General features: G+C 39.0%; 1 protein-coding gene across 1 annotated transcript in view; it reads right to left on the reverse strand.

Moving 5' to 3' along the window:
• Window positions 1–22389, reverse strand: part of Peak1 (pseudopodium enriched atypical kinase 1) — an 84678-nt gene that overhangs the window by 13054 nt on the left and 49235 nt on the right. Inside the window, exon 3 of the mRNA XM_008823439.3 lies at window positions 9130–9872. Coding sequence (XP_008821661.1) covers window positions 9130–9872 — 743 coding nt within the window. The remainder of the gene's footprint in view (window positions 1–9129; window positions 9873–22389) is intronic.

Raw genomic sequence — 22389 nt, forward strand, 5'->3', positions numbered from 1 at the left:
GAATTAATTCATTATTGGTTGCATGAATTCATTTTTTTTTTTTCTTTTTCCTTCCTTCCTTCCCTCCCTCCCTCCCTCTCTCTCTCTCTTTCTCTTTCTTTCTTTCTTTCTTCCTTTCTTTCTTTTTCTTCGTTTGCTAGAAGACCACTGAGTTTAATTCACTGTCAGAGGAGGGTATTCGGCTTTACATTTTGACTAAATTACCTGTTAATGAATTTTGGATTCAACCATAGGTTTGCCCCCCTCCCAAATTTGTACCAATAGAAGTTTTACTTATATCATACTGATAGGATGCTACATAATGCCACACTGTACTATATTTGAAAGCTATTGCATCTCACTTTTTCACTGGTCAGATTTCTAAAAATATTTATGCAAAATAATATAGATAATCTGCTGACATTTTAAGTTGTGTTATCTCCATGGGGCCCCATTTTCATTCCTTAGGTGCCTAAGGGATTCCTACTTTTCTTTCAAAGCATCGTTCAGGTGTTACTTCTGTTAGAGAAAGTACTAAACACTCTACGCCTTCTTGCTGTGCTACTTTTATTATCTGTACACACCTCTCTTACTAGAGTTAGCTCGACTTTTTGTCTACCTTAAGAATAGATACTTGTATCTGAGGGCCTAGCAGAGAACACAGCACATAGCAGAAGTTCAATTTATCTATACAAAACACAGAGAAAAGACTATATTGGATCCAGGGTGGTTATATGGTTTATTCATTCAAAGTAGCTAGAGTGCATGAACAGTTTTTACAAAACAGATGAAGTTGGCAAGGTAATGGGGAAGGGACAATAGTAGACAAACCTGAATAATCAACACTCATGAGTGACTACACAGTTGAGTAAAACTGGATCAATGAGGGCTGTCTGCTGAGTCTAGTCTGCCATGGAGGCTCACTGATTTTGTACTGTACAAAACTACACAAAATGACAAGGTTCTTTATCATGCCACTCAATTTTCTCTTCTTTTCCCCAAAGAAAGTAATAATTACAAAATTCAGGACTCTTCAAAAATAGCCTACATTAGCTTTTATTTTTCCATTATGGTCCCAGTGCGCCTTCAGCATACTTCTACTTTATCAGCAGGGAATCTCATTTCCATCTCATACTATGCATTTTACAGTGCCTCAGTGAACCTTAAGTGAGATGGATATCATAGGAAATGAATTGTAGAGGGACAAAAATGAGAAACATTGAGGATCGCACATTATACCATCTGTGCTATTTTGTTGCAGTACACAAATGCACAAGTGCAAATGGGAAAGCATGTAGAATGAAACCCTGCAAATTCTAAATTGATACTCAATTTGGTACTTTAAGTATACAGGCTTACTGCTTGGCATTAAATCTGTGATCTGCTGAGGAAGAGTACTGCTTAACTTGCAGCTGCAGATGTAAGAGTCCCACACAGGCCATAATGTTACAACTGCATTCGAAATAGGTCAAATATTTAATATATGAAATGCTATCTAGGCCCAAAGTACTCAGGGTTTCACATTGTAGGAATCTGCTATGAAATCTGTCAGACAGGCCAGAGATTTTACTGCTTAAACTACTGTAAAAATGTCCAAGAAATCCATTTGGAACCTAGAAGAGATATTTGAGAAGGCAACCGTGTAAGGCTTTACCATTTTATTCATGACTTACACTCACCAAATTTTTTCACTTTCCCTCTTAGCATGTGAATTAAAAAAAAATAACCTGTATTCCTAATCCAGTAATTTAAGCTGATAAAGTGATACCTCTGGATACTCACACCAGAGAAACTAAGGCACAGAACAGTTAACTAATCATCTTAGGGCTCAGATTAGGAATTCAATTAATGTGAACCCCAATTTTTAATTCCAAATATATTCTCTTACCTTATCAATATAAAGCTCTGACTCCTTGTTTTCCTATTAGGCAATTTATTTTGATCTAAGTTCACATGAACACTCCAAACCTCTTCACACTAAGTGATTTCCCAGATGAGACTCTGATACTTCTGCATTTACTAAGCCATGAAATGAAGAAGGCACTAACAGAATGGCTATGTGTATGTGCAGGAGGCTGCTGATCAATCACTTTCTGCAATGTTTCAATGTTGGACATATTTGTGTTGAATTATGAAAGTGGAAGTGGTTTCCCATCTAGATTTTTCCTTACCACTAAGCTAGTAATTAACTGCCTGTGTAGACAGTATGAACTAGCTTTAAATTATTACCAATCACAGTTACTCCAGTTAATCCTTCTTCATTTAGTGTCTTGCTTTCTCAGCACCCACTCAAATGAGATCAATCAGGAGCTGAGTAAAATATGCAATAAAAGATGCTGGTCTCCACAGTTTATCTCAACTTTATTATAAACTTGTAGCAGGACTGTGGTGTAGATGGAAGAAAGCAAACAGCCCCACTGTTGTAACAGGAAAGTATGCATTTCTACTGAGCTTTGTGCCTCCTATCCTTGAGAGCAAAGATCTGGACTATGAAAGGGGAAGATACTTATCATCTAAACTTTGGAATTGTTGGGGAAAAAACTCAGAAAGCTATTTTTATTTATATGAAACTTTAAACATGTTTTTCAAAGTAACTTTATCCACATTTATCATCTGGGTTTTCAGGGCAGTATTTGTTAAAAGATTATCTCATGAGAGAATCACCAAACCAAACCAAACCAAACCAAACCAAACCAAACCAAACCAAACCAAACCAAACCAAACCAAACCAAACTTCTTAGTAAGACCAAGCTAAAATCTTACCAAAGTGTCTATCCTGTTTCTCCTAGGCAAGGCACTGTACTGAGGCTTAGCAGGGCTAGCTTACTGACAAGTACAATGAACAGGAAAGGTTCTGCCTAGGAGTTAGGAGGCAGTCTCCCCATGAAACTGGCATCTCTATGCAAAATTGACTATTCCTCTCTGGTCTCTAGTGCAGGATGATGAAGACCCTTCTAAAATCGACTGTAGTCTATTTTGGTTACTATGTAGTACGTTTGTAGTATGTTTGGTTAATGGCTACTCTGATTCCTTGAAAGAGAAAACAATGGGAATTTCACTTAGCAGGGAGGTTTTGTTTATGCTTAACTTTATGTTCAGTTTCATTTAGAGATCAGGGAAGTTAAGGACTGGAGGACAATGTGCAGCTCACTCAGACGGTCAGTCTGATCTGCTGAGTGGTAGTTTGCCAAGATGAGAGGATAAAAGAAGATAGGGAAGAGAAAGAAATAGGAGCTGAAGGTAAAATATTGTTTGGGAATCAATTTTGTCTTTCTTTTGTCAAGATATTTACTTAAAAAGACTATATTCACTGACTCCCTATACTCTTTCCCCTCTAACTTGCTGTGTTGGTATTCATCTCCACTATTACTCATTATATTTTCCTGAGGTTTACCAAAGATTGAATCTTCTTCTGAGTCTTCATTCAGCTTGAGCCCTCTGTAGTCCTCTGGTCTGTATGACTTTGCCCTTAGCAAATGCTGTTCCAAGTGCTCCTACTTTGAGTCACTTAGATGTGTGGGCCCTTCCCCACTTTGTAGACTCTTCCACTAACAATCTCATACATCCCACAGTTAGAACTCAATCAAGTTACAAGAGGATGAGGAAACCATATTTCTAGTCTTCACCTCTCTCCTGAGGACCGATCTCATGATTTTAGCTGGCTGCTGGACTTCTTGAACTTGGCTGTATTATTGTATGCTTCATAGAGAGCCCAAGTTTTTGGTTTTCTGATGCATATTTCACTTAACGGCACTGCCATTCTTTTGGGGTTGTTCTACTTAGAAATTTATGACTGCTGCCCTCGTCTCACACCCAATCATGGCTTACCACTGTCCTTAGCTCTTTTTTTTAAAAAAAAAAATTTATTTTTTTAAAATTTTATGTCTGAGTGTATTGCCTGCATTTATGTGAGTGCACCCGTGTCATGCAATGCCATGGAGGTCAGAAGAGGGCTTTGGATTCCCCTGGAACTGGAGTTAAGGATGGCTTGTAGACGCCATGTGGGTGCTGGGATGTGAACCTGGGTCCTCTGCAAGCGCAGTCAGTGCTCTTAACTGCTGAGTCATCTCTCCAGTCCCTGTCCTTACCTCTTGAACCACATGCTCCTTCATTTCCTCTGTTCTATTTCCTTTGTCCATGGTCTCATTACTCACTTGGACTACTGCAAAAGCTGACCTCCCTGCTTCAGTCTTTGAGCCTCCTTCCACTACGGTTTTCTTCCTAACCCACTACTCTTATACTAATTCTCTGTTTAAAAATCCTTAGTCGAGTTAGGCACAGTGGCGCACACCTTTAATTCTAGTACTTGGGAGGCAGAAGCAGGAGGATCTCTGTGAGTTCAACGTCAGCGTAGTCTAGGTAAGTGAGCTCCAGGCAGTTGGGGCTACAGTGAGATCCTGTCTCAAAACAATAACAACAACAAATCCTTAGTAGCTTCCCCCTAAACACAAAATAAAGTCTAACCTCTTAAATTCATTGAAAATCTCTAGATTTGGTCTCCAATCTCTTCATAGCCCAATTTTCCACTATTCTCTCTTTATATTATATTTGCCACAGAATATAGTATTATATGTCCACTAGAAGCCCTTTCCTTTTAAAAAATATTTTATTATTTTTATTTTATGAGTATATTGTTTGCATGTAGGTAGGTGCACCTGTGTTGTGCAATGGCCATAGAGGTCAGAAGGCAGTGTTGGGTCCCCTGGAACTGGAGTTATGGATGGTTGTTAGCCGCCATCTGGGTGCTGGGAATAGAATCCAGGTCTTCTGCAAGAGCAGTCAGTATTCTTAATCACTGAGCCATCTCTCCAGCCCTGAGAAGCCCTTTCTTATGACCCTAAGATAAGCACTAATGGCTTCTTTCATTCATTTATATTTATCCATCTTTGTATCTCTATATACCACTCTGAACCTTCTTTATAATCTGCTTATTTAGGAGTTATTTATGTTTTTATCTTCCCTTTTGCAATAAAAGATCCTTGAGAGTAAGGCCTTCATCCTACTCATATGTATTACTATAAGTCCACAAAGAATCACAATGTTGTATATTGTTTTTTGAAAGGTCATGAAATATTTTAGTAAATACCCACTATTACATGATATTGTATTAGATGCTAAGCACATAAGGATTAATAAGCCATGGTTCTTGCAGTGGAAGTCAAAAGGAATAGTGAGTAAGAGAGACATGTATGTTCCTGTATTGTAAAATGGAAGTACTGCTTACTTGTACAACTTAGTATGATAATACAATGATAAAGAAATCCACTACATACTTTATAAGTACATAGGGAGTATGTTATCAGGAAATCACAAACCCAGGTTCTTTCTAGATAGTTGAGAATGCAGGAATAAATAAGTATGACTGACTGAATATTTTATGAAAATGGTGCTCTGAACTGTATCTCACTATGTACATATTAAATCCTGTAATTTAAAAATATTTTTATTTGGGCCTGGCGTTGTGGTGCATGTCTTTAATCCCAGCACTTGGGAGGCAAAGGCAGGCAGATCTTTGTGAGTTCAAGGCCAGCCTGGTCTACATAGTGAGTTCCAGGACAGCTGGGGCTACAAGGAGACCCTGTCTCCAAAAGACAGAGCCATCTCTCCAAGCCCCATATCTTAAATTCTTAAAGGGAAGAATAACCATAAAAGTGATAATGAGATATCAAGGCTGGAGCTGGAGAAATGGCTCAGTGGTTAGGTTAAGCGCACTTATTGCTCTTGCAGTGTATCTGAGTTTGGTTGTCAGTACCCATATAGGGCAGCTCACAACCACTTTGAACTCAAGTCGTAGGGGATTCAATGTTCTCATCTGGTCTCTGTGGGTACCTGTGCACATGTGGTACACATAAACTCATGCAGGCACACACACATTCAAATAAAGAGGGATCAAGGCTGTTCTCACAATAGGTCCAGTGGGTAAAGCTGTTCCTTCTAGGTGTCAAATGATGAGACTGCTTCCTTAGAATTGGAAGGCCAAGGGGACCACGAGGACTGCTTCAGTTCTCTTTGCAGAGATAGGAGTGATGGTGTCACTCCAGTGATTGTGAAGGACAGAGTATCAAACCAAAAGAATTCTTCTTGAGTCTTATGAGTTAGAAGGAGTTATGAGTTACTTTGGGGACACATTTCTCCTTCCTTTCTTCCTTCTGATTTCTCATTTTGGGGGGGGGAGTGGAAATGTCTATTCTATGCCTGTGTATAGTTGTATTTTGAAAGCAAATAAGTTGTCTGGCATCATTATGTTCACAGAAAGCAATGTTGTCTTAGGATAATCATAACTTGAGTCTCATCCACATCTCATTTATATAATACTTAGACAAGACTTAAGATTTTGGACTTCGATTGGGATGTTATTTTTTCTGTGATAAAGAGAGTGAGAGAGGATGGAATGCTATGGACTAAATTGTGTCTCCCTCCAATTTATATGTTGAAGCCTTAAACTGCAATGTGACTGTATTTGGAGACAGGGCCTATAAAGAAAGAGGTAGTTAAAGACGTAAGGTTGGAGCACAGATATAAGAGGACCAGGGTGCCTATAAAGAAAGAGGTAGTTAAAGATGTAAGGTTGGAGCACAGATATAAGAGGATCAGGGTGCTTATGAGAGATACTGGAGCAGTTTTCTTTTTGTGAGTCTCATTATCATGTGGGGGTTTAGAGAGAAGATCTATAGACCAGGAAGAGCCTTCATCAGAAAATAAGCAAGTCAGAACTCTGACACTAGATTTTTCAGTCTCTAGAACATGAGAAAACAAATTTCTATTGTTGGGTTAGCTCAATAGTAGAGTGCTTGCCTAGCATACATAAGACTCTGGGCTCACTTCCCAGAAAAACACATGTACAACCACACCCCCCCAACAAAATTCTATTTTTTAAGCCATCTAGTCTATGATATTTTGTTATGGCAGTCTGAAAAAAAACTGACATACAAATTAAACATTTTAGTATTTATCACTGCAGTGAATATGTGGGCAATATCTTTTGCCTGTCAATTGACTTCCTTTTGCAATATTGAAAGAGACAACTCATATCCATTAGCGTACTTTAAATTCCGTTAATATGGGAAGGGATACTTTAAGAAGACAAACAGTTAAAAGAATTGTTTGGACTGACTGTTGGTTTCTTTTGCTCATCTCTATAAATGCAGAGTTCTGAGTTCTTGTAGTTTATTCCTTTAAAGTTGTATAATCAATTAGGCACTTCTGGAAATGCCCAGAAGGTCTTCAAAGAGACACTTATATTCAGCATTTAGTGTAAAATACCCTTTCCCAAACCTGCCAACAACTCCCAGTGTATAATCACTTGCCACCTGTTCTTTTGAGATTGCTTCTGCATCATTACAAGCAAAGAAATCAATACCAGACCATTGATTTAGGAAAGAGACAAGATTGCATGGCAATAATACATAAAGTTAGTCAAGCCCTACTTCTCAATTGTTTTGAAAGAACAGATAGTTCTATGGCCCTTTCTGAAATAGGTACTCATTCTGCATTGGTGATATTATAACAATAAAGACCCAAGATAGATAAGGTACTATAACCCCAATTGATGTAATAACTCTTGAGTGCTACGTAGAATCTCAAAATGCTTTTTTAGACTCAATAGTAATATATTAACTTGAGTCCACATCTTCTCTCTGCAGTTTATCCCTTGGTTTAATTTTAAAAGTGTGGACTGTAGTAGAGGGTCAAGATAGAGATGTAAGTGCTGCAACTGCAGAGAGCAGCCAGCTGAGATGATGGCATACATTGTCTTGACAGACAGGTAAGGCCAGTTGTTTACCTTACCCATTAATTTATTAAGATACCATCTGGTCTTCCTAAGATAAATTAACATGTAAAAGTCATTTAAATATGTTAATTGGTTTTGAACCAGTGAATAGAATCAGTAAAAGGACGCTATGGGAATGGAGAATATAATCTTAACTTTACACAGAGCTTTGTGTTTTTAAAACATTTTCACTCGCATCATCTCACCTGATCCTCACCTCAGTCCCATAAAGTATGCAGATTATCACTGTAAACATTTGGAAGAGGAGAAAATTGAGCCCCAAAGATTTAAAACTCTCTTAAAGTTGGGAAGAAACTAATGATAGTGACATTTTGCTCTTAACAAAACAAGTCTCATGACACCATTACTGACAAAGCTACTAAGTAGTAAAGCCAGGATCAAAACCCAAATCTTCTGAATATCATAATCCATGCCATATTTATTTTACTCCTGGAACTTATGGAACTGGGCAAGAATCCTTAGTGTCAAGCGTTCTGGGTATCCTGAAGTAGCAGGCTGTCTGGAATGTGTCTTCATTCTCAATGTGATAGGATTTAGAAATACCAGGGAAACATATTTTTAGCTTTGTCTATGAGGATGTTTGCAAAAAATTTTAAAAGTAGGAAAGACCCACTCTAAATAAGGTCAGCAACATTCCATGGGCTGGGGTCCTATTAGTAAAAAGGAGAAAGTGGTACTGGAGAGATGGTTCAGCTGTTAAGAGCACTTGCTGCTTTTGCAGAGGACCCAGGTTCAGTTTGCAACACCCAAATGGTGGCTCACAACTGCTTCTAAATCTAGTTTCAGGGGATCCAATGCCCTCTTCTGGCCTTTGTGGGCACTGCACACACAGGATGCACATACAAACAAGTGGACAAAACATTCACAAACATAAGATAAAAATAAATCTTAAAAAAAGGAGAAAGTGAGTGGAACACCAGTATGCATCTTTCTCTGAATTCAATGTAGCCAGTCAACCCAGTACCTGTTGTCATGCTTTCCCCAGCGTGATGAACTATATCCCCTCCAACTGAAGGTCAAAATAAACCCTCCCTTAAATTGTTTCTTGCAAAGTATTTGGTCATGGCAATGAAAATAGTAATTGTAACTAATCAAAAGTCTTTCCAAGCTCCCACAGAATTTTTGTTTACCCCTATCTTAGCATGCAGTATGCTGTTGTAACTCTATTTCCTATGTCCATTTTTCCTCTGAATAATAAGTAAGCCACTTGCTTATTAGCGAATCTGCTGTTAAGTAGAAGCTCACTAACTTTTACAGAACAGAGGAAATGGAGAAAAGAAACTGAGAAAGAAGAATGGGCCCATACCAGTAATAATGTGTTGATTAAGATTAAGATGAGATTTATAGCATTTTCTTACCTTGACTGCATAGTTATTAAGTGGATCTTTTGCATATGAGGCAGTGTAGTAAACAGCATCACCTGCTTCACAACATGGTTTGTCACTGGTTAACCTAAAGTCTGACCAGCTGTCCACCCCAAAACGGAGTTGGTCTTTCTGCCCAGCCATGAAGAGGTCTTCACATTTAACAGCCAGTTTCTTCAAGGCATCTGTATGAAGGCTTCGGATTTTACCCACCACTTCCTCTCGGTTTTCAAGTCCTCGATAAAGTGCTTGTCTCTGTGGTTTCTGGATGATTCGACCCTGTCTGCAGGGGAGACCACGTCGGCTGGACAGGGACTCCATGCTGTTGGAAAATCTGTCTTTAATACTAAGAGTGGTTAAGCTGGTGATACTGTTTGCTGCTGAAGGGACAGGTCTCTCCTTGTGCAAAGGTCTCTCCAAGGAGTCACAAGACTCAATGTCCAGTCCTTTGAGTTCATAGCTAATGGAAGAGCCAGCACTGCTGGCATCCCAGTTGGGATCAATATCATAGGTAGGATTAGCCACGACATAAAGACTACTTTCCATGGATTTCTGAAGGTCTCTGGAGATTGGTTCTGTATTGGCTCTTATCATTTTCTTTGGCAGTGGGGGTGGTGTGGGTTGGGAAGCACTCAATATTTCTTGGTCTGTTTTCTCTCCGAAGGCAATGGCGTCATCCAAAGCTCCCTTGGGCTGCCGTGGATGCTTGGGAGGTATCATAGCTGCTCTAGATTGGCCTGCATTATTTTTTTTTAAAAAGGAAAGAGAATTAATAAAAATTTTCAGTCTCATCTCATAATTGAAGCTAGAGTAGAAATAAATGAAGTAGGTATGGGGAAATCTAAGAATCATTTAATATTTTCATTGAAAATGTGAAAACCACAAAGGGTCAAATTCCCCTACATTAAAAAGTATGGGAGCAACAAATATAAATTATGCATCAGCATTTCTTTCAGAGGGGTGGGACACTGGCTGGGGCCAGTTTACATGATAGGCTTTATGGATAGCTTTAGTGTCAACTTGACACACCTGGGTTGAGGCAGCCTCAACTGGAGAATTACCTCCATTGGACTGACCTGTGGTCATGTATGTGAGGCATCTTCTTGATTATTGAGTGATTTGGGAGGGACCAGCCCACTGTGGGTGGTGCCATCCTTGGGCGGGTGGACCTGTGTTTTATAGTATAAGAAAGCAGGTTGAGCAAGAGCCAGGGGAGCAAGCCAGTAAGCAGTGTTCCTCCATGGTCTGTGCTCCAGCTCCTGCAACCAGGTTCCTGCCCTGAGTTCCTACGAGATGTAAGACAAAATATACCTGTTCCTCCCCAAGTTGGTATTGGTCAGAGTGTTTTGTCACAGCAATGGAGAAGCAAACTAGAACACTTTTTTTTTAAAAAAAAAAAAAAAAAAAGAAAGCTGATTCTCCAGTCCTGTCCCTGTCACTCACCACACCAGAATATTAAGGAAGGACAAATACTAAAGACCCTTGCATTCTGACAGTAGAGATGACAGCATTTGGGACAGCATTTGGGAATCAAGAAAATACTTGAGAGCATTATTGAAAACAGAATAGAAACTAGGAATGGGACCACTGTACAGCAGCCTGAGAAGATACTGTTTTGTTGTTTATAACATCTAAATTTACATTGTATTAGCACTCTATCTATCTATCTATCTATCTATCTATCTATCTATCTATCTACACTTATAATATATGATACAGTTTCTTATATAATGGAAAGAAGACATTATATTTTTGTTTTTGAGACAGGGTCTGGCTGTAGTCCACCTGGTCTGGAACTCACTATGTAGACTACATTGGCCTCAATCTCAGAGATCTGCCTGCTTCTGCCTTCTGAGTACTGGGATTAAAGACATGTGCCAACACACTGGATGAAGACATTATGTTTTAAAAACAGAATATCATGAAACTTCCACAAAAGCTACTAAAATTAGTTGCATTATTAAAATGAGGCCTCTACTCAAGAGACAGAAGTAGAGCTTAATGCCTTGCTATGGATTGCATTATGTTGCGGTCTTAACCCCTGGTACTTGTGAATTGGTCCTTATTTATAAATAGAGTCTTTGTTAATATAATCAAGTTGAGGTTGTTAGGGTAAGGACCTAACAAATATGACTGATACCCTGATAAGAAGAAAACACAGGGCTGGAGAGATGGCTCAATGGTTAAGAGCACTGGCTGCTTTAGCAGAGGATCTGGGTTCCATTCCCACATCAGGTGGCTCACAACTGCCTGTAATTCCAGTTCCATGGGATCCAACTCCCTCTTCTGGCCTCCTCAGGCATTTGCACATACATGGTACACGTACATACTGCACACACAAATACATAAAATTTAAAAACTAAAGCTGGGTATGATGGCACATACCTTTAATCCCAGCACTCAGGAGACAGAGGTGGGCAGATCTCTATGAGATCAAAGTCAGCCTAGTCTACATAGTGCGTTTGAGGCCAGCTGGGGCTACAGGGGACCCTGTCTCAAAAAAAAAACAAAACAAAACAACAACAACAACAAAAAAAAACGGAAAATAAAAAAAAAAGGAAAATACAATACAAAGACAAATAGGAGGAATACTATGTGGTGATAGAGGCAGAAAACATCCAGACTGGAAAGAAAATTATTCTACTATTCTAGATGATGTAATCCTGCATTTTGAGAAGCCCAAGGAATCAGATGGGTATCTATTACAAGTAATATGCCAGGACTGAAGATGTAGCTCAGTTGGTAGAGTGTTTGTCTTGTATGCCAGATGACTTGAGTTCAATTCCCAGAATCCAATAAAACTGGGTGTGGTAGGATATGCTTACAATTTTATTTGGGAGGGGCAGGCAGGAAGATCAAGAGGTCAAGGCCATCTTCAGCTACAAGAAGTTTGAGGCCAGCTTTGAGCCCAGCCTGAACTATGAGACCCATCTCAAAAAGAGAAAAAGAAGAAAAAAAAAAAGAAAAAAAAAAAAAAAGGAAAGCGGGGCTGGAGGGATGGCTCAGTGGTTAAGAGCACTGACTGCTGTCTGTAACTCCAGTTCTAGGGGCTCCAACACCCTCTTCTGACCTCCACAGACATTGTATGACACTGGCGCATTTACACACATGTAGGTAATACACTCATACACATAAAATAAAAATAATAGCAGGGCATGGTGGCACATGCCTGTAGTCCCAGCACTTGGGAGGCAGAGGCAGGCGGATCTCTGTGAGTTCAAAGCCAGCCTGGTCTACATAGTGAGTTCCAGGACAGCTCGGGCTACAGAGAGACCCTGCTTTAAAAAGACACACACACACAAAATAAAATAAAAATAATAAATAAAAATATTTTTTAAAGGGAAGTAAAGAATATGCCAGTTCATCAAAACTGCAGGATATAAGATCAATATTCAAAAATCAATTGCAATAAGCAATCCAAAACAAACACTAATAAGCCTGTTTGCAATATCAAAGAGAACAAAGTATTTAAGAACAAATTTAATTAAGCAAGATTTGTACACTGAAACTACACACTGCTGAAAGACATTTTTCTAATTTTAATTTTTTTGTTTTTTTTGAGACAGGGTCTCCCTGTAGCCCCAGCTGGTCTGGAACTCACTATGTAGACTGGGCTGGCCTTGACTGCACAGAGATCCACCTGCCTCTGCCTCCCGAATGCTGGGATTAAAGGCATGCGCCACCATGCTGGGCTGCTGAAAGACGTTTAAAAAATACTTAAATAAATTTAAATTAGTGATGTTATTAAAGTAAGTCACATTATTAAAATGACTAATTTATGCAGTCGATTTATGCTCATGGATCAGAGACTTTAATACCATTATGATAGAAATATTCCCCAAATTGACCTATAGAGTTAATATAATCCCTATTCAAAATCACAGTTGAATTTCTTGCAAAAATTGATGTGGGGACCCTAAAATTCATGTGGAAAAACAAGTGGCTTAAGGGTAGTAAAAAACAGTCATAACTTATTACAAACTATAGTTATTAAGACAGTGTGGCACTAGTATAAAAGAAATTTTAAAAACTTGACAAGGCACAGAAATCATTGTGTCCTTGAGTTGGGCAATGGTTTCTTAGATATTATACAATATACAATAACAAGAAATAGATATGGTACAAGTAAAAAAACTGAACATATGTTTCAAAGGGCATCTTTAAGAAAGTGAAAAGAAAATGCCAGGCCTGGTGGCACTCCCTTGTAATCCTAGCACCCTAGAGGAGGCTGAAGGCAGCCTGGGCTACATAGCAAGACCTTGGAAAGACATCAAAAAGGAGGAAGAAAAGGGAAGGAAGAAAGGAGAAGAAAAGGAAGAAAGTGAAAAGACAACCTAGAGAATAGGGGAGCATGCATTCAAATTAGATATCTGGTAAGAGACATCTCTAGAATATATAAAGAACTCTTACAAAAATGGTTAAAATTTGGGCAAAAAATTCACATAGGCATTTCTCCAAAGATGATATACAAATGGCCAATAAATACATGAAAGATGCTCAACATCATTACTCATAAATAAGTGTAAACCCATTCCATAATGATTTAATACTTTGTACTCACTAGGATCACCATAATTAAAAAAAAATAGGTAAGTAGTTGGGAGGATTTGGAGAAATTCAAATGCTCCTACTAGCTTTTACATTGTTAGTAGAAACTGGCAATATAGCTAACTTGGAAAACAGTTCAGAAGCTTCTCAAAAAGTTAGACACAGAGTTTACCACATGGGCCAGCATTTCCACTCTTATGGAGCTGGAAATAAAACATATGCCCATATATAAACTTGAACACAAATGCCAATATCTGTATTATTTCTAGCAGTCTAAAAGTAGAAAACAACCCAAATGTCTATCACCTCATGAATGGGTAAACAAGATGTGGTACAGCCATACAATTGAATATTATTCAACCACAAAGAGGAATGAAATACTGATATATACTGCATAGATGAACTTTGAAAATGATACCACTGTTGTATATATGCTTAGAGAAAAATGTACACAAGTCACATCTGAGGTCCCAAGGATGGATCAACAAGAGTGTGGAGAACAGATTAAAGAAACACTGCCCAGAAGCAGAATGTTTGAAGAGAGAGGGAAGAGTCAGGGGTAAACATAGTGCTAGACCACCTTAGCATGTATGAGGCCCTGGGTTTGATCTCCAACACTTCAGGGAAAGAAACCAGTCAGAAATGACCACGTGTTGCATAATTCCACTAATATGAAACATCTAGATATATATAAAACTATAGAGTACATGTCAGTGGTTGCCAAGGATTAAGAGAAAAGGAGAACGTAGGTGACAAGGACTTGGTTCTGTAATGAAAATGTCCTAGAATTAGATGCAATGAATCTATGGTATGCAAATTGTATCTCAATAAAGCAAACCAACAATCCACAAATTCAATTTCAGCCATATGTTCTCATTCCCCTGTGCCCTTATTCACCAAGAAGGTCAGGATTTGGCATTTATTGAACTCTTCCTGTAATGGTGAGACCTCTTCCCAGAGCTGCTCTAGCCCTATTTTTCCTTGGTTAATGTGAGAAATCAGAACATGGTTTATTTACAAGATAACAGAAGTATGTTCTGCAATAAGCCCTCATTTTTCAGTTGCTGGCCCAGACCTTTCAGAGATGGAAGTGCCACAGAGAATGGTAGAAACAGTGAAATGTTTCAGCTCAGGCCTTTATCTTCTTCCTGACCACTGTGACAGTCTCCGGTTTTCATTATCTCCTCCTGTCTCTCTCGAGAACCTCACTAACTACTAGGGATTTTTTTCACTAAATGTCAAAAGTGATCATGGCACTCCTCTGCTGAAAAAGTCCTGCACCAGAGATCAAATCCAAACCTTCAAGCACAGCAAGCAAGCCTTTCATGACCTGGCCATGGTGCTCCTGTTTCTCTTACAGCACTTCCTCTGCACCCTAAGTGCACTTGTGGTTCCTCTAGCACTCTTGGCTTCATGCTTCCTGTCTTCTACAAGCTATAGTTTCCCACTTCTTTCATCTTGTTTTTTTTTTTTTGTTTTTTTTTTTTTTGCCCCCAGTGCTGGAGATCAAACCCAGGGCCTCACACATGCTAAGGTGGTCTAGCACTAGTATACCCCTGACTCTCATCTCTCTCTTCAAACATTCTGCTTCTGGGCAGTGTTTCTTTAATATATTCTCCACATACTCACTGAACCTTCCTTGGAACCTTAGATGTGCCTTGTGTGTATATTTTTCTCTAAGTATATATACAACCATCTCAGGTCACTGTTTGAATTCCCCAATGGGTTACTTACGGATGGCAGGGACTGTGCCTCATTTGTATACCTAAGAGCCAAGCAACCATCTGACTGAGAATGAATGGATAGATAGGTAGGTGGGTAGGTAGAAACATCAACCTATTTTTGCCCAGGTCCTAGAAAAGGTTTTATGGGCTTCCATTTTCTACCCATTTCTTCAAATCAGAAAACAACAACAACAACAACAACAAACAACCCAGGAATAATATGGCTATGGGAAGCCTCAAGAGTTCCAGAAATGCTTTTTTTTTTCCTTTTTAAATTTCCTGAGAACTGGCAAGTAAGACAACTTAGGGTGGTGGAAGAAGGCTGTTGGTAGTCTGTGCTAATTTAGGTAAAGTACTTTCTAGAAGCTGGTCAGTTCTTTGTCTCATCTACCACTATTTTCCATTGACTCACATCAATCATTTACTTCCTGTTCTTAAAAAAAAGATTTATTTTTATTTTACTTGTATGAGTGTTTTGCCTGCATGTATAGATATGGACCCTGTGTGTGCCTGGTACCTGCAGAGGCCAGAAAAGGGTGTCAGATCCCTTGGAATTGGAGTTATAGACAGTTAATTGTGAGTCGCCATTTGGGTGCTGGGAAACTAACCTAGATTTTCTGAAAGAGTAGCTGGTGCTCTTAACTACTGAGCAATCTCTCTGGCTCACATTTCCTGTTTATTTAATAGGCATCATACTTTTATTTTTATATTTGCATTAGCAAAGGTGTGTTCTGTCTTTGACCCAGCTCAAATAACCTTTTTCTACTGAAGCCTTCCTACTCTCTACTCTCCCACCTCAAATTGGAAGCCACCGCTCCTTTCTGTGTTCTTAGAACGCTTCTGCTTTATTCTAGCATCTTCAGTGTTTTATGCACGTGTTTAGAATCTGGTGTGGTATGTGACATGCAGCATGTGTACAGTAAATGGCTGCTGAACTGAAGGACAGAGATTCAACAGACTTGGTCATTAGTTCTAACGGAAAGAGACATTCAAGGTAGCAAGGATATAACATAAAGATAATTATCATGGTCTCTCTCCCCCAAATAGCAGTATATGATCTCCTGGGAGCTAAGCAGATTTCACATGAGAATCAGAAACTTAGACATTCCAAGTGAAACCATGAGCATTCCACAGCCCATGCAAGTAGGTCAAGCCATTCCCCTAAATCTAAAAGTGCTTTGTGTGTTTAGGCTTTATTTCCTCCAAAAATGACAAATTCTCTTAAACGAATTCCAATCATCTGGGTCAATGTCTTCAACGTTCAGTATCTTAGCTGTTTTTATTTTAAACTTTTAATCCTGTACATTCCTCTGAAGTCTCTGTGATCTAGACACCAAAGCTCAATTTTCAGCAGGCCAGATATAACATCACATACTCTACATTTTTGTGGCATACCAACTTTCTAAATGGAAAAAAAAAAAAAAAGATTGTGTTCTAAATCTTGCCTTGCTATAAACTAAAAAAGTTCTTTTGGACAAATGTTTGACTAAACTAAACTCAAACCTTACTTTCTTCTTTTCAAGCTTCTGTAGTTGATCTACTTTTTCTCCATTTAAATGTGTCCTCAGGATATGGAAACAGGCAGATCCCTAGAGCTCACTGGCCAGCCAGTCTAGCCAATTGGTAAGCTCAAGGTTCAATGACAGAGCTTGCTTCAAAAAATTGGAGAGTGGTACAGAAGATACTTGGTGTCAAACCTCTGCTCTACACACACACACACATACACACGCACGCATGCACATACACACACACACACACACACACACGTACCCATATACTATTTTAAAACACACACACACACACAAAGAAAAGAAAAAATGTCTAGTAAATGTTGATCAGGAAATCAAGCAACTGGCACCATCAGGCACTTCAGGTGGCAGTGGCAGTATTAAGTGGGGTATCATCCCTGGAAAGCTTAAGCTTCTTAAAGTAAACATGCACCAATTCTGTAACCCAGAAACTCCATTTCTATGTATTTACTCAAGAAGAATAAAAATATTTGTTCATTAAAAAATGTGTCCTCAGACTAACAGATAGGGCCCTGTTATCACCTTTTGAAAAACAAATGGTGGAAAATGAATAGGATGGGAATAATTTACTGAGACTAACTGAAAGACGCAAAAGGATGTTTAAAACTCCCTGGAAATGAAAATGGTATGAGGTTCTCATAACTTACAAGATTGGTAAAAATACACAAGAAATAAGGAAATATCTCTAAAATCAATGATCATTGCATATTGAAAAATTTGAACCAGTAATATAATTATAATGATATAAATATATAAGAAACACTAAAAATAAAGCATAACAAATATCTGCTTCTGATCTGGTAGCCTTATAGTCATAGGGCCCTAGGGATTAAAGGCACTTAATAATGACCCACTTGACAGGAGTAGCTTTATTACAACAAGATAGAAATAGCACTGCTTCCTAGCCAATCTCTCTGCCTCTAGTCCTTTCACATGCAGCTTTTAAAAGTCTTGAGTATGCCTCTATTCAACTTTCTTCAGTGGCTCTCCATTTCTTATTGGTAAAAGATATACTATTTGTGACTTAGATTCCTCTGGAAAACAGCTTTCATTAAACCTTTAAATATATGGCAACTATCACAGAGACTCCTAAGAGTCTAGCCAGTCTCAGGTCTTTCTGAAAGATCAGAAATCCTTGAAGGCTATACCAGCATTCCTAGCACCTTACCTGGTACTAGGGAGCCAGTTGGGGTTTAACAAATGTTTACTAAATGAAAGTATTAAAGTAAAAAATTTGGAACACATCTTCATATCTAAATTTCAATTTCAATTTTCATTTCTAATTTTCTCCTAGATCTCAAGATAAGTAATGTAGACGAGAATGGGAAGAGAAAGGATAAAAAGAGATTTTCATAGACAAACATGAAAATACGCACTGTAGTTTATAAATAGATGCCATAAACCATCATTGCTTGGCAGCCTTGTCAAATGAATAGGGCCTCTCAGTGGCTGAACCCAGCACTGTGTGGTTCTTTGGCAACAGGTTTCAGAAGCTTCAGGGGAAAGGATGTAATCTATCAAGGTTTTCTTACTATGCTGGTTGGACCCAGCACAGATAAATGTAAGCAAAAACTGACAAGCCATGGTGTATATCAACTTTATGTCAAATAATAAAACAGGCTGACCTCCAAAGGCCAATTTGTACTTATCCTCAAATAGACCACTTTAAGGAATGGCAGTGGTGCAGCAGCTGACAGGTTCAATATTTACATGACTTCATTACTGAAAACCTCTCTGAAACCATATATTTTTTATTTAGGGGTAAGTTATCTATGTAATTTGAACACTGTACTCTGTTAACTAATTCCAGGATATAGGAAACTATATTTAAATATGAATGCAGCCAACTTAGGGACAAAAATCCATGATTTATTTTAAATAGAAATAATTACAATTATAAGAGGTACAATAAATGCTCAGACAAATGTTCAAAGCTGTCAGTTTCAATTTAAGATCCAGATAATCTTTTTTTAAAAAAATATTTTATTTATTATTTTTATTTTATGTGTATGCGTGTATTACCCGCATGTATGTAAATGCACCCGTGTCGTGCAATGCCCGCGGAGGACAGAAGAAGCTGTTGGATTACCTGGAACTGGAGTTACTGACAGTTGTTAGCTGTCATGTGGGTGCTGGGATTCTAACCAGGGTCTTCTCCAAGAACAACCAGTGTTCTCTCTAGCCCCCAAGATCCAGATAATCTTAACTGCAATTCTTTTAAAATAAATAGTATTTATTTACTTATTTGTTTTCTCTATGTCTCTCTATTTGTGCTTCATACATGTGTGGAGGTCAAAGGACAACTTTTGGGAATTGGTTCTTTTCTTCTAGCATATAGATCCCAGGGATTGAACTTAGGTCATCAGTCCTGGCAGCAAGTCTCTTTCCCTGGTGAGCCATACTGCTGGCACTTAACTGCAATTCTTTTTTTTAAAAAGAATTATTTATTATTTTTACTTTATGTGTCTGACTGTTTTGCCTGCATGTATGTAAGTGTACCCATACCCATGCATTCCTCTCTGAGGTCAGAAGAGGGCCTTGGATCCCCTGGAACTGGAGTTACGGACAGTTGTTAGCTGCCATGTGGGTACTGGGAACTGAATTATGGGTCTTCTGCAAGAACAGCCAGTGCTCTTAACTGCTGATCTATCTCTCCAGCCCCTTAACTGCAATTTTTTAATCTTTGTTTCAAACAGTGAGTGGAATGATATCTGTCAATAATTATGTAGTGAATAAATAAATGGATTGAAATATAATCTTCAGAGTTAAAAGCTGGCATTTAAATAACATAATTCCATAATTACATCAGGATCAGAAATACAATGACATCCTTTTATGGCTATCCACTTTAACACTAACAATGTACTTCAAAATAAATTCTGGAGATAGAATATTTTTGGGTATTTTATGTTTGAAGAATGCAGTTGGTTGTTTGCTTATGTGTTTTCAGACAGGGTCTCCCTGAAGCCTCAGCTGACTTGGAGCTCGCTATGTAGATAAGGCTGGCCTCAGTTTCACTGAGATCTGCCTGCATTTGCCTCTGAGGTGTTGGGATTAAAAATGTGTACCACCATGCCCTGCTGAAGAGTACAGTTTTAAGAACCTGTCTAAAGTAACTAAAAGGAAAAATGTGGACATATTTGTATAGAGATCTATAGAGAGGAAATAGAAGCAAGGGTTATATAATGCCTTAATTAGGAAATCTATGGGTTAAGTCCAATATTAAATCCAAGGCAGATTAATAGATCAATTGAGCATATAAACTATGCCTTGAAAATCTCTTACATGAACTTTCATGGGCATAGTCAGATTTCCTTCATCTAGAATCTTCAAAAGTCAAACATGGCAGTCATTTTTAGCTCATTTATTCAAACATTCTTAGCACCTCCTGCGTATTTTAGATAATGTGCTAGATTGTAGGAATACAGAGAAAGGAGCAAGCCAAAAAGAGAGTAAAGGGAGACTTAATAGAGCTTTTAAAAGAGCAATGTATAGATTACTTAGTTACAAAGTAAATGAAGAAGGCTAAAGTCATCAACTCAGCTCAACTGAGTAGAACTCAGCACATGGCTCTGATTTTAGCAGGATGATAAAACAGATATACTGACATAAAAAATGATCAATGACCTTTCTTCAAGACATTTTAAGATTGACATAAAAAACATAGGGAAATACTGAAAGTTTAATAAAGAAATATTCTGTAACTTCTTCAGAAAATCATTTTGGATGCAGATACCCTGCAAAATCCAGTCTGGGTAGGATTAAAATGTTAAAGGTCAGTTCATTCAGTGATCTCATATATGTCACCAGAATAAAGTCATCATCATGCCAGGCATCCTGTCCTAATACTATCTTATTCCCTTGAGACTGAATCTGGAGCAAGGCTGACAGTCAGCAAGTTCTAACAATCTTCCTGTCTCCACCCTTGTAGTGCTGGGGTTACAGGTGTGTACAAGGCCCTGCCTGGCTTTTTACATGGGTAATGTACTGGGGATTCAAATTCATGTCTTCCTGCTTACACAGCAAGTCAAGTGCTCTTATCCATTGAGCTGTCTTCCCTGCCTCACTTTTGGGGTATGCCTTTAATCCCAGCACTTTGGAGGCTGGTGGATCTCTGTGAGTTCAAGGCCAACCAGGTCTACATAGTGGGTTCTAGGACTGCTGGGGCTACAGGAAGACCCTGTCTTTAAAAAAAGAGGGTCTCATGTAGCCCAGGTTAGCCTTGACTTCCTGTTTCTACCTCCCAAGTGTTGGGATTATAGCTGTGGGTCACTATGTCCAGCTCAACCCTATCATTTAAAAAACTTTTTATTGGGGCACGCAGGCCTCTCTCCTACCAGCCGGCCTCTCACTCCCAGGTAAGTCCATCGCGCCCTCCTGGAAGTGACTACCTCAGCTTCATTCACACTCCCATCTCTCCCACCAGTCTCTCCCAGCCTGGGTCCTGTCCTATTCCGTGTCTTGGCGCCCCAGACTCCTGGGGAACCACCACTGCTGCCTGATCCTTTGCATCCAGACCAACTCAGTTCCTTCTCAGGTCCTCAGGGGCGCTCTGGGCCTGGCCCTACCCTCACCTTCCTCTGCTTCCCTGGGTCTGCACAACCCGTCAGCCTCTTTCCTGAACACCGGGGCTGACCTTTCCTCTTCCTGGTCCTTTGCATCCAGACCAACCCAGCTCCTCTGTACAGTACCCAGGGGCCCTTGGGGCCGCTTCCCGCCCCCATTCTCCTTTGCATCTCTGGGTGATACAGTCACCAGCTGCCCTACACAAGCATCTTTCCTGGGCTGGGCTCCCAGGCCAGTCCAACCCCCAAATTCCTGAGGAAACATCTTTCCTGGAGGGATCCAGACCTTAGGAGAAAGCCTGAGAGCATCTGATCCTCATCTGACTTGGGCCTCTTGGGAACTCCTGAAGACAAAAGCAATCTGGCCTCTCCAATATAAAATCAAAAGAGAGAATAGGAAGCTTGGAGGAACCAGCTTTTCATGCAAAAAAAGAAGAAGCTTAGAGGAACCAGCTTTCCATGGCCAAAAAGTAAAACACAAAGACACATAAACTTCACAAAAAGAAGTAGACCTAAACTTGAAGGCTTGAGACTCACACAAGAATCAGAAACTACAAAAGAAATTCACATGTCAAAATCACAGAGAAAAAAATAATAACATGAAAAGTCAAAATAAAATATCCCCACCAAATACCAATAGTCCTCTAGAAGAGTACAGTGAGAACCCCCTAGAGATAACACAGGACGTGGAACTTAAAAGAACAATATAAACATAGTAAAAGAATTCAGTGAAATTTAAAGAACACACAAAGAGATCAAAGAACTGAAAGAAGATAGGGGTAAACTTCCGAATGAATTCAGAAAAAAGTTAGAAATATTGAAGACTACTCAGGCTGAAATGAAGAAGGAAGTGAAACACTCAGTAAGCTGATTAGAAACAACAGGAGA

Source organism: Nannospalax galili, unplaced genomic scaffold (genome assembly GCF_000622305.1).
Source record: "Nannospalax galili isolate Female #2095 unplaced genomic scaffold, S.galili_v1.0 scaffold28, whole genome shotgun sequence".
NCBI lineage: Eukaryota > Metazoa > Chordata > Mammalia > Rodentia > Spalacidae > Nannospalax > Nannospalax galili.